At 32.9% G+C, this 15,250-nt stretch overlaps 1 protein-coding gene and 1 pseudogene across 1 annotated transcript; both read left to right on the top strand.

Moving 5' to 3' along the window:
• Nucleotides 1–2,720: 2,720 nt before the first annotated feature.
• On the top strand, nt 2,721–3,713 carry LOC140988957 (thylakoid lumenal 19 kDa protein, chloroplastic-like; annotated as a pseudogene).
• Nucleotides 3,714–4,196: 483 nt separating this feature from the next.
• Nucleotides 4,197–5,207, top strand: LOC140988838 (uncharacterized). Its single transcript, XM_073457919.1, has one exon. It carries the CDS (start codon nt 4,264–4,266, stop codon nt 4,945–4,947), a length of 684 nt encoding a protein of 227 aa, XP_073314020.1. The 5' UTR covers nt 4,197–4,263; the 3' UTR covers nt 4,948–5,207.
• Nucleotides 5,208–15,250: the final 10,043 nt, after the last annotated feature.

Genomic DNA, 15,250 nt, shown 5'->3' with positions numbered 1-15,250 from the left:
TGTGGTTATGTGCTTTGTACCTTCTGAAATTGTTGTGTGCACCCAATTTACCATAGGGATGCTGAAAACTGAATGGGGCCGATAATACTAGAGATAGTTTCGCATTTGAATTCGAGTCAGGCTCGGAGCTCAATTCAAAACGAAAAGACCAGATGTTGTGTTCAAGTAGTTTGACTCGTTCGATTCAGTTTGCTCTAAGTTGAGTGTTGTAAAGGAATTAAGACCGACCGATTGTTCGAGTAACCCTGTTTGATTATGAAAATTAATCTATAACAAAATAATGAAAGTATTTTAGTTCGCTTACAACTTTTTGTTTAACTTTTAAAACAAAGATAATAATCATATAAGATTTCATATTTACACTCCAATTTTTGTTATTAGTATTCTATTTATGAATAATTTTGACATATGTTACATATGAAATGAAGTGTAAATAATACAAAATAGAGTGTAAATATTGACTCCATAATCATATTTACTTACTCTTAAGTTGCCTTTACTTAGCTTCATTAGAGTTCATATTAATTAATTATCATATTCTATCACGTGTTTATTAGAAGTTTTATCAATTATAATCATTATTCTATTTTAATTAGTGATTTTTTTATACCTCTATCTAATAATTCACGCATCATTTTATTATTTCATATCAAGTATTAAACTTCATATATTAATATAAATTATTTACTAAATGATTTATAAAAGCATATTTATAATTTACATTTAGCAAAATTAAAATAAGTAGATTTATAATTCTTGAAAAGAAATATTACAAGAATTTTTTTATAAAAAATAGAATAAATATAATAATAAAAAATTAAATATAAAAGTTTTAAATAATTATTATTAACTAAAAATATATGGTATTATATTTGAGATAATGCAATATTATTAGATATTATTTATAGAAAATATTAAGCACTTTAAAAAAAATTATGTATGCATTTATTTTGAATTAAAAGTATTTTTTTAAGGAACATTATAAAATATTTTATTCATACACTATTTAAAACAAAGAGAATTAAATATATAATATAAAATGTAAAAATAATAATTTTAAGCTATAATTATTATTTAATATTATTTTACAAATTATAAGGATTAAAGGGTACGCTAGGAATCATAATTTAATTTTAATATCAATTGTAATCATAATTAATCAATGTAAACATATTATTATTTACTTTATCTCTTTTCTACCATACGTGCATGGGCACATTGTGATCTTGAACACTATTAGTATTAATCTGTATTAAATATAAAATAATCTAGAATCCAGCGACTCCAAATTTTACTCTTTAACTCCTAATATTCCTTATTATTTTAATTAAAACAACTATTTTATCCCACTACATATCAATTTATAAATTTATATTTAAATCAAAATATTAAATTTATACATTCATTTTACTTATTTAACTAATTCAATAATTTTAAATAATTTATTTAATTTTATATTTAAGTAATTTACTTTATATTATTTAAATATCAGTGGGTTACATTAGTAAACTTTAAAACTTAAAATATTATATATAAAAAAATAAAAGAAATAGCGGTGGCTCATGAACAGGATGGCAGCTATCCTCGCGCGTGGGATATCTGCCCCCGTCGGATTGCAAAGTCCAATGCTAAAATAGCGTGAACACCGTTTTCAAGGATATCTCCAACTACAAAATCTATTTTAGTGTAAATTTTAAATTAAAATAATATGATTTCTGCATCAAATACAACAGTCATCTCCAANTATTTATAATTTTTAATATAAATATTTATAATAAATAGAAATAAAAAAAATTTTGTTTAAAAAAAAAAGATTTTCTCGCCAAATTCGGCGTAGAGGAAGGGGCTGAGCCCCAATGGAGGAAAATTGGCTCATACCATTTACATTATTTTGGTGCAGTCTAAATCGTTTGATTTATGATATAAGACGTTGAAAATTTAGATAATAAAATAACAGATAATGATAATATAAATATTTTTAAAAAAATTTAGTATATTAAAAATAAATTATGATTAATTTTAGGTTCTATAAATCTATAAAAAGGAAAATCGAATATTTTAATTATTTAACAAAAAAAATAATTATATTCAAGTTTAAATTTTTTATATATGTATTTTAATAAATTTAAAATTAAGTCGTTTGTGAAATAATTTAATTGTTATAAATAAAATGATAGGTAATATTTCGTGAATATTCATTTTAGAGTTAACGGGTTGGATATGTGTTCTATATTTAACGTATAAACTATATTATTGTGAAGTTAGTGATGTCCTAAAGTAGAGTAATGGTTTGAAAAATATTCTATAATAATTTTAATTTTTTTTGAAAATATTATTATTAGGAAAAGATATTAGCATATTCAAAATTTTCTTATCTTGGATTTATATAAATATTACATATAATTTGAATTGTTTCACTAAAAATTATGGATAATGCTAAATGTACAACTAAAATATCGTACAACGATATTTACAACAATTATATAGTGAAATTTTACTATTATTTTTTGAGATTTTGTATTGAATTCATCATGAGATTTTGATAAATAGAATTTTTATATTAAATTTTTTGTATGGTAAAAATTGTTGTATAAATTTAATTATACATATGTTATTCCTCAAAAATTATAGCCTGTGTACACGTATTGGATAAGGAATAAAAAAAAATAAGAAAACCAAAACTTTCATGCAAAAACAACCACAAATCCAAGCTCCCGCTACCCAAGCTCCCAAATGGCCACAATATTCTCCCACTCCGCCCTCCTCTCCTCCACCTCCACAACCGCCACCCTAAAATCACCACTCCCGCTGCAGCCGCCAAAAACCCACCTCCCCATCTCGCCCACAAAACCACTGCTGACCAAATTAACCACCACCCTAGCCGCCACAGCTCTGGCCACAGCAATCCTTACCAAATACCACCACCCCACCTTCACTAGCAGACTCCTCCACAACCTACCGCTTCTACTACGGCACCGCCGCCAGCGCCGCCAACTACGGCGGATACGGTGGAAACTCCGACAAGAAAGCCTCCGCGGAGTACATCTATGACGTCCCAGATGGGTAAAAGCTGGTGTCCAAGATTCAGAAGGGGACTAACGGAACAGACAGCGAATTCTTTAACCCCAAGAAGAAGACTGAAAAGGTTTACTTAACTTTCCTTGATGGGTTCGGGAAATTGGCACCAAAAGATTTGGTCTTGAACAATCTTGCTCTGTCGGATGTAGATTTACAAGATCTTATTGCCACCGCAGAAAACGTGAGCTCGGAATAAAGTAATGACGATAAAGGGCAGCTATATTATGTGTATGAGATTGACGGGGTTGGCGCACACAGCTTGATTTCCGTAACTTGTGCGAACAACAAGCTCTATGCACATTTTGTCAAGGCTCCCACGCCTGAGTGGAATAGGGATCAAGAAACTTTGAGGCACATTCATCATGAATCTTTCAAAACTGTGGTTGGATGATTTTTTTGATCCACTCCTGTAATATATCATATTAATTTTTTGGATCCATTCACTTTGTATGAGTCACATATATAGACTAGTCAGTGGATATATGTATATATCTCATGTATTTGAGATTTGAATGTTGAGATGGAAATATAAGTGTGTTCTCTAGTACACGGATTTTGGTGCAAAAAATGTGGAACCAAGTGTTGCTGGGATTGTATTCTTTTCTCGAAATTTAGGAAGTGGGAGGCTGCATTGGCAGGAGATTTACATTTTGTTATATACTAAATGAATGTCAGAGATTGAAAAAATGTATGTGTATATGCTATTAAATTGTTATTAACAAAGTATTAGGCAATATCAAATTGAGCTCGAATTCAAATCTTCAAATTTTGGCCTGGTGCAGTTCATTTACGATACCTAGTTGTGATCGGGCGACTAAATGAATGTTACCTTTCAAAATGGTAACGACCCAATTTTGTGATAAATTAGATTCTTATATATGATGTGTGTTCCTTATAATTTGGTGAAATGAAACTAAATATTTTTTATAGAATAATATTTACGTGCAGTTGAGGATATGTCAATGAGCTTTGTCATTGGTATGGACTCCCAAGTACCTAATTATTTGGTAGAATGAGGACCTCAACGAGCTTGGTAGCTATCTATTCCAATTTGATTTTTATATAGTTTTTATTTCATTTATTGATATTTTATATATATATAAAAAAAAAATAAAAACAGAGAAGGGCACAAAGCTCTGCCTACAAATAGGAACTAGAATCCTCCTTTTTGGCATAGTAGATAAAATGAGGTCTAAAGAAGTGAAGACATGGGTTCTTGCAACATTATTTGCCTCGTTGGCTCTGAATGCGAATGCCTTCATCACTGTTGTTGTCAATGCAACCTTTCCACCAAAACGATGCATAATGCTCCCTCCAATTTTGCGTAGACTTCGCCCTCCAAATTCGCGTAGACGTTTCGGACGTTTATTTTGCCCATTTCCGCCACCGCCACCGCCACCGCCACCATTTCCAACACCCTTGACCCCTCCGCCACCATCAACAAGGCCACAATCCCCACCTCCATCTTCACCACCATCACCCCAACAACCACCTCAATCTTCACCAATCACACCACCACCGCCTCCGCCACCCCAAGCTTATTCACCACCACCACCACAGGAATCACGACCATCCCAATCACCATCACCACCTTCAACATCCCAATCGCCTCCGCCGCCCCAAGCTTCAACAACACCACCATCACCACCTTCAACATCCCAATCGCCTCCGCCTCCCCAAGCTTCACCACCACCACCACCACCACCACCTGAATCCCTACCATTCCAATCACCATCACCACCTTCAACACCCCAATCGCCCCCGCCGCCCCAAGCTTCACCACCACCACCACCATCTCAACAGCCTCCCAAATCTCCATCAATCCCACCATCCCCACCACAGACCCCATCTTCACCACCACCGCCATAATAGGAGTCGTCACCAGCATCATCGCTACCACAAATTCCACAATCACCACCACCCAACCATAAAGTTTGACACCCACATCAGTACTTTTTCCTGTCCCATTAGTTTCCATCTTAAACCAGCCCCTAATTACATACAAAAATTGATGATCTCCAAGATCATCATCTGCTAGCTACTATACACCATCCATAAGCAATCATTATCATCCCAACATCACAAAAATCGGTACTACTAATATAAATATATATTCAACAAAAAGCTNATTACGTGGCAATTAAATCCTTGTTAGTTCAAGGTATTTTCTTGGAGTATTCAAGCTCTGTGATTTCATATACTTTTGGATCTTGTACTGTACTTGAATGTTTAAGATTCTATGAAATAAAACTGACTATTTCTCATGGAAAATTATCAAGGGTTCATCTTTCAATTTTAAAGAGAGATCATTTAACCACAAATTGAGATTGATTTATTATGCATTGAACTTTTACAAAACAATAAAAGATTTTTTTTTGTCGAGGACTAACTCAGAAAATATAAGTTCATAAAAACTACTTCTAAAAATATTTCACACGTTATATCTTGGCAAAACAGACAAATGACTACATCATGAACTTATACATTCTCCGTTAAACTCGAACATTATGTTTTAACTAGTAATATTTCATTTTGAATTTCAAAGTTAAATAATTATAAATCATTTTATAGTAAGATTATGATCTAACACAAATAAATTAGTTTGTCATATAAAATAGTAATAAGAACTAAATATTTATAAACTAAAATTAAAAATATAAATAAAACTTACGGTTTGTACATCAAAAGCTGAGAGCTTTATTATTCAAGCAAGAAGATTTTTCAGAGAGAAGAGAGAGATGAGTGGGAGCAAACTCGACCGTGACTTCTAATGGCACAAACATAGCAAATATATAGACAGTGGAATCGGACATCAAATCTCAGATTCCAAAACAAAGTATAAACACTGAATGCTTTATAAAAGCAAACAATGAATATGTTACAAAATTGAAAAATATAACAGAGATATGTCACTTATTACATAGCTATAAGAACTCCTTGTTATAAAATATTATTTCCCTTGATATTATCTTTTAAAGAATCTTTTAATTTCTCAAATACTGCATCAATAGAGAATTCTTGTGAGGCCCATTTAATCTAATGATAATTAATTATCAAACAATAATGGTTTGATTTAAAGCCGCAACTGAAAAAGGTTTAAAATACTTTAAAATGGACCTCGGGGTCTAGAAAAATTTCGGTATGACCTCCCCGTAAGTAGGACATCCCGAAAACTCAAGCAGCAGTTTATATCAAAATATACTCCAACTAGAGTCATTAAAACAAAATCGAAGTTAAACAACCTATAGTCGCACTGGCCATGACTAAATAGAAATTAAAACTTACAAAATACTCACCAGATCATAAATATCACAAAGTCGACTCAGAACATCGCAAAAACAACTAAATACCACTACAGATACACGGGGCATCTCCCCGGCAAATAAAGTACAATACAAAGCTGAAACAAACTCAAGACATACATATAGACTAACTAGGAGACTCCACTGAACAGAACCAAGCAATCCAACCTCAATCCCGAGCTCCACCAGCAGAACCTCGGCCTGATGCTGCAAAACGACTCGGGAGATCTACCATGGTCCCCAATAGCAACCACAGCAGCCCCCCAGAAAACAACTGAGGTTAGGATTCTGGTATGAAACAGTTCAACAATAACAACAATAATCATAAATCATATAATAAAATGTAATATGCAATGCATGAAAGGCTCAACGCATAATCGGGATAACAGGAGCCAACAAACGGTACGATAACAACTGGAATAATGCTCGAGCAACAACATAGGGGAGCTACATCGTCATGCAGCTAAACCGCCCTGCCAAGTATGCGAGGTATGCCAAGCTGTGCTGAATAACACCCCTGACTTGGCCTCCATACAGCTGATACAATATAACAGGATGGCACAACAGAACGAACTAGATGACACAATCCCAACGCTCACCTCAAAACGCTACACTAACCACGGGATTGTTCAATCACATCTACGGTCTCATGTATATAGGTTTATCAGCCACACAATGATCCCGAGATAAACAACAGTGCCAGATAACAACGGATATCAACAACAGGCTAACAAGAACGATAGGCTCAACATGAATGTCACAACAGTATGCCCTATGCTAAATGCCAATAATATGTCACAATAATAAACATATATCACAACGAAGGCATTTAACAACTTACAACAGTCAACAAATTATAAACACGATCAATGCAACACAGAATGACAATTAAACATGATTTATGTTTTATCGTCGTATGTTACCGAGCTGTAACATACCTATACCAACTTGACAATCCAATATCAACTTCACTTCAAGACTCTCGGCCTAAACAAAACCACAATAAGCCGATCATGAAAACTACATTCCATACCAATGTCCGATTTGATACAAAAGAGCATAAAATTCGTATATCGCTCAATATTAACTCAAATCAATATCTGCCAATTGGAAATGAAAGATAACTCGAATATATAATTTTTCTAGAAGAAACCATCTTCCAAATCTCAGTAGATAAATCCCAGAATTATCAAGAACACACTACCACTCAACAGATTTTCGAACAGAATCTCGTACTAAGCAGTTTCGGCAAAATGAGTATACCTATCTCAATTCTTAATGAAATTTAACGATTCTTATATCATTGCGAAGACAACACATAGCTTTAAAACTTTCATTTAACCAAAAACCCAGAATCTGAGTGCACAAATGCCATAATCCCGAATTACAGTAGCTATTGAACACATCTCCAACACAGAATTTCATTTGACACATTTTGGTAGAAAAATCATATCAAATTCACTTCTAATCAAAATTCAATGATTCTAGAGGCTAAAGACAGAAAACGTAAACCACTAGAAAGTTTATTTAGGTCATTTCTACAAATTCAAGCTGTAATAATCGCAGCAACACAAAAACTCTAACCCCCAAAACCGGAAGAATTCGCGCAGAAACAGAGCACCGGAACAGCAGCTTTGATCTACCCGAATCCTTGCTCAAACTTCACGATTTCTAACTCAAATCGAAGCTTAGGATGTTAGAAAGACATCCCTTTAGACCGATTGAGATTTAGACGCCGGACGGAGGAGATATCGCAACTTTTCCGCGGCTGCTACACAAGTGACGGGAATGGAGTTTGGGGGAAAGCTTCTTTCTTCTTATTTCTTTTCTTCCTTCTCTCACTTCACATAAGTTATGTGTGTATGTATATGTATATTTATATATTATGTATTTGGTTATTAAAATAGTAACTCAAGCCCATTTATCTCGGTCTGTATTAATTTTTCTCTCGTGTGTTATTTAAACTTTATATGTATTTTATATCGTTAAATTCTCTGATATTCTAAAATACATATTTTTAACACACTTCTTGAATTTATTTGGCATAAATAATTATTTTTAATTTACAGCTCAATAATTATTCTAATTATACCAAATTACCGGATAATTAATTACAGGGCCTTACAATTCTGGAATACATTCTTCAGGTTCTTGAGTATCTTGCATTTGTATGATGTTAATGAACTGAGTATCACTTGATTAAAAAACTATAGATTTATCAGATTTTGAATCTGAACAACTTATATTTTTATGAAAATCATTCTTCATTTCTTCGATATATAAATCAATCATTTTTTACTTAGAATAAATCTCGGTATACTTCTGAATGATTATTTTAAAAGGTGAAACACTATCTAATTTTTAATTTTAAAATCCTACTAAATTTTTTTTAAATAGAACATCAATTTCGAAATTCACCATTAAAAATAACTTAAACTTTCCATAAATCAAAATAATTTAACATTTAAAATCTCAAATGCATAAAAATCCCTAAATCGTCAATTAACAAAATTCAACTTGCACATTTTAACATGATCAAAACTAACTTCAAAATAATGCATAAAATCTCTAATTAATCATTAACAGATTCCTTAAAACTGAGACTATCAAGTTAATGTGGAAAATAAAGGCCCTCGGGAATGTATTGTCTGCCTCGATCTACTCAAGCGTGAGCTCCTCCCTCAATAACATCATCACCTGCAGCATTCAAACCTAGTGAGTCTACTTACTCAGCACGTTATAAACATGAGTAACAAATAATACATATACAAGAACATGCATTAAAATCATAATTTTATTTAAAATAAACTTGTAATCATAAATATATCATAAATCGTAAAGCTGTCAATCATTTATCATTTTGAGTGAATTTTGATACTTGAAAGTGACTAGCCTTTATCCTCTGGTCGACTGATCAGTCTTAGCTCATCATTGCGCATGGGGACGGGCACAAGACACCGACATAAAATAAAAATACGATTGTTGGGCTCTCTCTGAGGTATTTTCCCGTAAACGGGCTCCATTTGGGACCTTTTGTCTCACGATATTTCCAAAAATCATACATCATATCCTTTATGTCACAGTCAATTCACATCCTTCAAAATACTTTTCCTTTTCCTTTTAATCATAAAATTTCGTGTCCTTTCCACATTTGAAAAATAGCATTTTACAGTAAAAATTACACAGCTTTATCATAAATCATAAAATCTCAAATTTTCATCATAAACCTTTTTAAAATATCTTTTAACATGCGTTATGATCTCTCGGGACACTGTCAACCCTTTCCGTACTACCCCGGTGTAAAATGATCATTTTGCCCTTGGATTTAAAATTTCTCGATTTTGAATTTTTCTTACTTTTATTGACTCGAGACTATCCCAAATAATTATTTAAGCTTAAATTTGACTTTTAATATTTTTATATAACGTAAATTCGAGGATTTCAATTTAATTCCTTAATTACTAATTCGTAAAGCGTTTAATTCCTGAATTAATTCAAACTTAAATATCTTCTTCCCAAACTTTAAACATAAGATTTTCATACCTAAACTATCCTCGTGAACCATGAATCGACCTCCGTGGACCATGGTTTGAACCCTTTCTTCCTAAACCCTTCAATCGAACCCTAGCAACTTTCTCCTTGAGCAATGGCCCTAAGTTCATCGAACCATGGCCGAGCCACCTTGAACCACACCTTGCCCTGACCCTCCTAGACTTCCCCTGGACCATGCACAAGCCCTCCCCAGCCCATGAAAAAGCCCAGACGCACAGCCACAGCCACAGCCACATCCCATCTCTTCCAATTTCTTCAAGACACCATGGACCAAGCGGCACCAACCTCTGTCCTAACTCTCGATCATCCTCCCTAGACCCTATTGGACCTCCCTAGACCATCCTAGCCACGCCGCGAGCCCTACCCTCTGCAACAGCCCGACGCGTGAATGGGAAGAGTCCATGCGGTTGTGGACTCTTCCCTACCGGCCGCCATGGCTAGGACTCTTCTTAGCCCTTAGTCACATCCAGCATGACCTCTTGCCCAAGCCATGGACAAGCCGCACGCCCTCTTCCCTTAGCCGAGACCCTACATACACATGTCCCATGAAAACCCTAGCCTCTAACCATCAGCCATGCACGGCCCTTCTAACTCTTGTCCATCGTCTCGTGCCTAAACGGCACTTGTTCAATCCCTTAAAGTCCTATGTTGGTAGAATACTCGCTGGAAATCATAACACATTCATAAACACGTAAAATTTTCAAAACTTTAAAAATAATCGTCAAAACGATAAACAATTTGAACTCAAATATTTTTCATGCAAAAAATAAACAAAAAATGCATAATATGGATTGAATGATGCGTCAAAGAAATTTAGAAACGTGCCTTTGCATTTTAGAATGCTCGAAGAAGATCGAATAAGCGACGGAGACTCCTTGTTTTCTCCCTCTCCAATTTTTCGAAAATTGTGTGTGTTGCGTGTGTGATTTCGGCTGATATGATGCACAAAAGACCTAGAAATCTTTTTTATAGATTTTAATTTGAATGTTAATGGGCTTAGGTTTTGGGCCTTTGAGTTTAAGAGTATTTTGGCATACTAATCTAAGGTAAATTAGGCCCAATAACACCTATTTTTAAATGAAAAATAAAAATTTATAAAAATTAGTTTTCCAAAATAATAATAGTTTTCATCTTTTAAAAGTATCTTGTTTGCCCAAAACCGGCTTCCCGGATAAAATCGAGCTCGTCTCGTAAAATAATTTGAACTCTACTATTTTTAGAAAAATTTAATCATATTGATACGTCTTGAAAATATTTATTGAAAAATATTTATTTTGGTCGTCCCCGGTCTCCTTTCTTTAGCCTTTTATCGAATATTCGGGTAAAATCCTTCAATTTCATGAAATCATGCACTTTAAACATTTAAGCATGTAAAATATATCATTTAAGCATTTAAAATCAATTAAATAAAATAAATATGCAATTTAAATAATTTGCATGCATGTTGTTTACGTGTACTGATTTTTTGGGCGTTACAAAATGAATAAGAGAATCATGTCCTTTTTCTTATTCTTTATCATATGCTTGTTTATAATATGCAATCTTTTTCTATAGATGCTGGATGGTTTCAAAGCCATAGAACTTTCCTGTTTGTGGATCATCTTTTAACATTTTTCCCATAATTTTTTAAGGCTAACCAACCATAAAGAAGGAATATCATTTTCAGTATAACCAAATTCAGGTATCCATCTCTAGATCCATGGAATACCAAATAATAAAGAATAAAAATAAAGTTTTTCCATCAATCCAATTTTTTGAAAATTGCTTCTAAACACTGTACAGAATGATATTCATTTTTTCATAAATTTTTAAAGGGTTTTGGTAGAATTTTTGCTGAGGCACCAAATATTTTCCATCGTATAAAAAACTAATTAGGAATTAGATAGTGAAAAACATTTTCACAGATTTTAAGAAACCAATAATGTTTTTTTTTCTTCATAAAATAGAGTTTTATTAAAACTCTCAATATAATCTCAATAATTGAACTTAAAATTAATTTTATGATTTTGAGAATAAAAATTTTTCTCCACTAATGGCAATATATCTCATTTTTCAATAGATTTAATTTCTTTATAATAAATTTCGAGAAGTTATAATTTCTTTGTTGCTGAGTATTACTAAAAAAATGAGTAATTTCTACACTTTTAGTAGATAGCAAAAAGATTTAATATAATCTTATGTGTTTGTATGAACTGTTTACATATATTGTGTAGATCAAATATCTTTCCATGATAGTTCATGGAGTTTTTTTTTACTGGTATCTATTTCTTTTATAAGAAGAATAAGATCTCGATTATGTTCCTCTATATATAGAGCTGAATTACCATTATCTTCTTTGGCAATATTGACATATGATGTCTGAGAATCATTATCAATATTTTCTTCTTTCTTGAAAATCATTGTATAATAGATCATTATGATTTAATATATTACTAGTTGATGACCTAAAAATGTTATGAGCTATGAGCCTCTGTTTTCTATGTTGAGCTATAAAATTAGAGAATTTCCTCCTTCCTCTTTTTCCTCTATAAGAGGAATCCTCTATAAGAGGAATAGTCTCCATGATCTCATTGACTCATTTATGTAAATATTCACGAGTTAAGAAATCTGATAAGTGATCAGTTTTTACAATAAATTTTTTATTTTATAGATCATCTCGAAGTTTTAATACACATTTAACAATGACAAGAATTTCTTTAGCTATTGCTGAATAATTTTTCTGGGCATTATTCCATTTTCCAAATAAAACCTTATAAGGTATTCTTGTTTTTTTAAAGGATCAATTTGTTTTAAAATTCCTACTATCTTTTCAAAGAGATAGAATAACAATTCAAAAATGGGGGAAAAAAGATGTCCAAAAAGTTCAACCGGGAACAAAAAGTTTTTCAACAATTGGAAAATTTAGATATTCGGAAGGATAGAGAGAAGTTGAAATAGAATTTGACAGTACAAGACAAAAGAAATTAATTTCCTTGTAACTATATACTATTTGAAACAACCTATGATAGGAAATTACCAAAGAATGATCAATATTGGATAATTGAAAGTTTACATCAAAGGAATCCCAAGAAAAAATCAGATCAATTGGTTATTGGGCTAGAGTTTATTGAGAAACACAAACCTTGGAAACGACTGGAAAATGAAATAGAATTCATGACAAATGATAGAATATGGAAAATCCAATAACCACAAGTCCGTTCTCGATATACATCCCGATAGAGATGTTATATAAAGTCAAATATTTTGCTGCTTATATTGATTCAGAGGCTGAAATTTGTACAATAAAATATGAGTTTTTCCAAAAAAAATTGGAAGAAGAATTACCTCAAATTGTTGGACGAGATTTCTATAAACGAATCTTAATCTTATATAAACGGATTAAGATGACATAAATATTATTCGAAGGTGGTGGACAAACATCTAGGTACAAAGTAAAAATACCACCGATTTATCTCCATAACACATGAGCTGATATTCTGTTAGGAAACAATTTCCTACAAATTTTTAAGTCCGTACACAAGAAAATGAGACTAGAAGATTAGTAATTACAACAATGTGTGACCATTAAGTCATAGTCCAAAGACTAAGAGAGACATTTTACAAAAAAATTGTCAATCCAGTTTTGCAGCAAACGTGGCGATGAAGGAAAACTTCTGAACCAAAAACGATTTGGAGAAATAATGCTCCATTTCAGAGCAGATAAGGACATCCGACAAGAAGAAATAAAATTCCTCAAGATATCTGTTGGAAACTTAATTTCGGATGTTTGACAAACCGATTATTTATTGGAATTAACTGATCAAATATTCGATCTATACAGCTTGCCTAACTGAAGAGTATCGCGCATATTATCTAAGGCAACCGAACCCAGCTGAACTGAACTTTCGAAGAAAACCAACTGATCAGTTGGAAACTGACCAGTTGAATTTAATTGAATTCTCGAAGACAGCTAACTGATCAGTTGGAAACCGATCAGTTGATATGTTCAGCCGTATGCTTCCTTCAACTGAACATGTCTCGGGAAAAGAACGATCAACCGACAAAGAGACATAGAAGATTGCAACGTCGCACTTAAATCAATACAGCTTAGAACAACGCATTTCGGCGAAAGCAGTTAAGACGCCGCATCACAATAAATGAAGGAAACAATATCCAAGGAATAATCAAGTAAAAAATCAACGGATACAAAGATTCAAATTCATCTCAAGTTACCGTTGAAAAGGAAGCATATAAATAAGTGAACAAAGCAGCTGAGAAGAAGAAGAACCATCAACGCATTATTGAAGCTTGCTGTTACGCTGCTAAAATCACAATCCACAGCTCACGTATATCAGACATATCAGTAGCATCTAAAGCTACACTTTGAGCGTGTTAGCACTTTGTAATTCATTCAAGAATATATCAGTTGTGCTAAGATCAGTCACGAAGAGATAAAAGCTGTTGTATGCTAAGAGTTTCAGTTTTGGCAGTGTTAAGTCCAAACTGAAGTGGGTCAGTACAAGTCTTGTATTCGATCAAAGTCTTTTAGTGGAAATCCTATCCTTGAGATAGAAGGGGTGACGTAGGAGTGATTGAAATCTCCGAACATCCAGAAACAATCCTTGCGTACTTTATTTCAGTTTTGTATTCTATCTTTCAGTCAGTTATTTTCCGCAACTACTCTTAGTTTAACTGATTGTCATTGACCAACAAGATTCCGAGAATCAGTTTGTCACCAAACTGAATTCAAAATTCGAAAAGATTTATTTTAATTGTGAGTGTTTATTCAACCCCCCCTTCTAAACACTCTTGATACGTTAATCGATCCTATCAAGTGGTATCAGAGCAGTTGAATCTTGTTCTTGAATACTTTTGATCTATAAACTTGCTAGCATGACTTCATTCAACAAAATCCCTATGTTCTCCAGAGAAGAATTTGATGATTGGAAAATCAGAATGCAGGCTCATTTAGCTGCACAGATGATGACATGTGGTATGTCATAACTGATGGACCCATGAAGATTCTGAAAACTAATACAGCAGTTGCCATAACAGAAAGAGCACCACAAAGAATAGAAAAGCCCAGAGAAGAATGGACAACTGAAGATAAAAGAAAAGCCAATCTTGATAATGTGGCTAAAGACATTTTGTACAAGACGCTGGACAAAAAAACTTTCAGCAAAATAAAGATGTGTAAGACAGCCAAAGAAATTTGGGAAAAGCTGATCCAGCTTTGTGAAGGAAATGATCAAACCAAGGAAAATAAACTTTCAGTTGCAGTTCAGAAGTTTGATAATATCAAAATGAAAGCAGGAGAATCAATGCACAAGTATGATGAA

The sequence above is a fragment of the Primulina huaijiensis genome, chromosome 11, assembly GCF_012295235.1.
Source record: "Primulina huaijiensis isolate GDHJ02 chromosome 11, ASM1229523v2, whole genome shotgun sequence".
Lineage (NCBI taxonomy): Eukaryota > Viridiplantae > Streptophyta > Magnoliopsida > Lamiales > Gesneriaceae > Primulina > Primulina huaijiensis.
This window is presented reverse-complemented; position numbering and strand designations above follow the sequence as displayed.

Excerpts from the sequence above, each read along its gene's own strand:
- LOC140988838 (XM_073457919.1), top strand. The coding sequence starts at position 4,264 with ATGAGGTCTAAAGAAGTGAAGACATGGGTTCTTGCAACATTATTTGCC.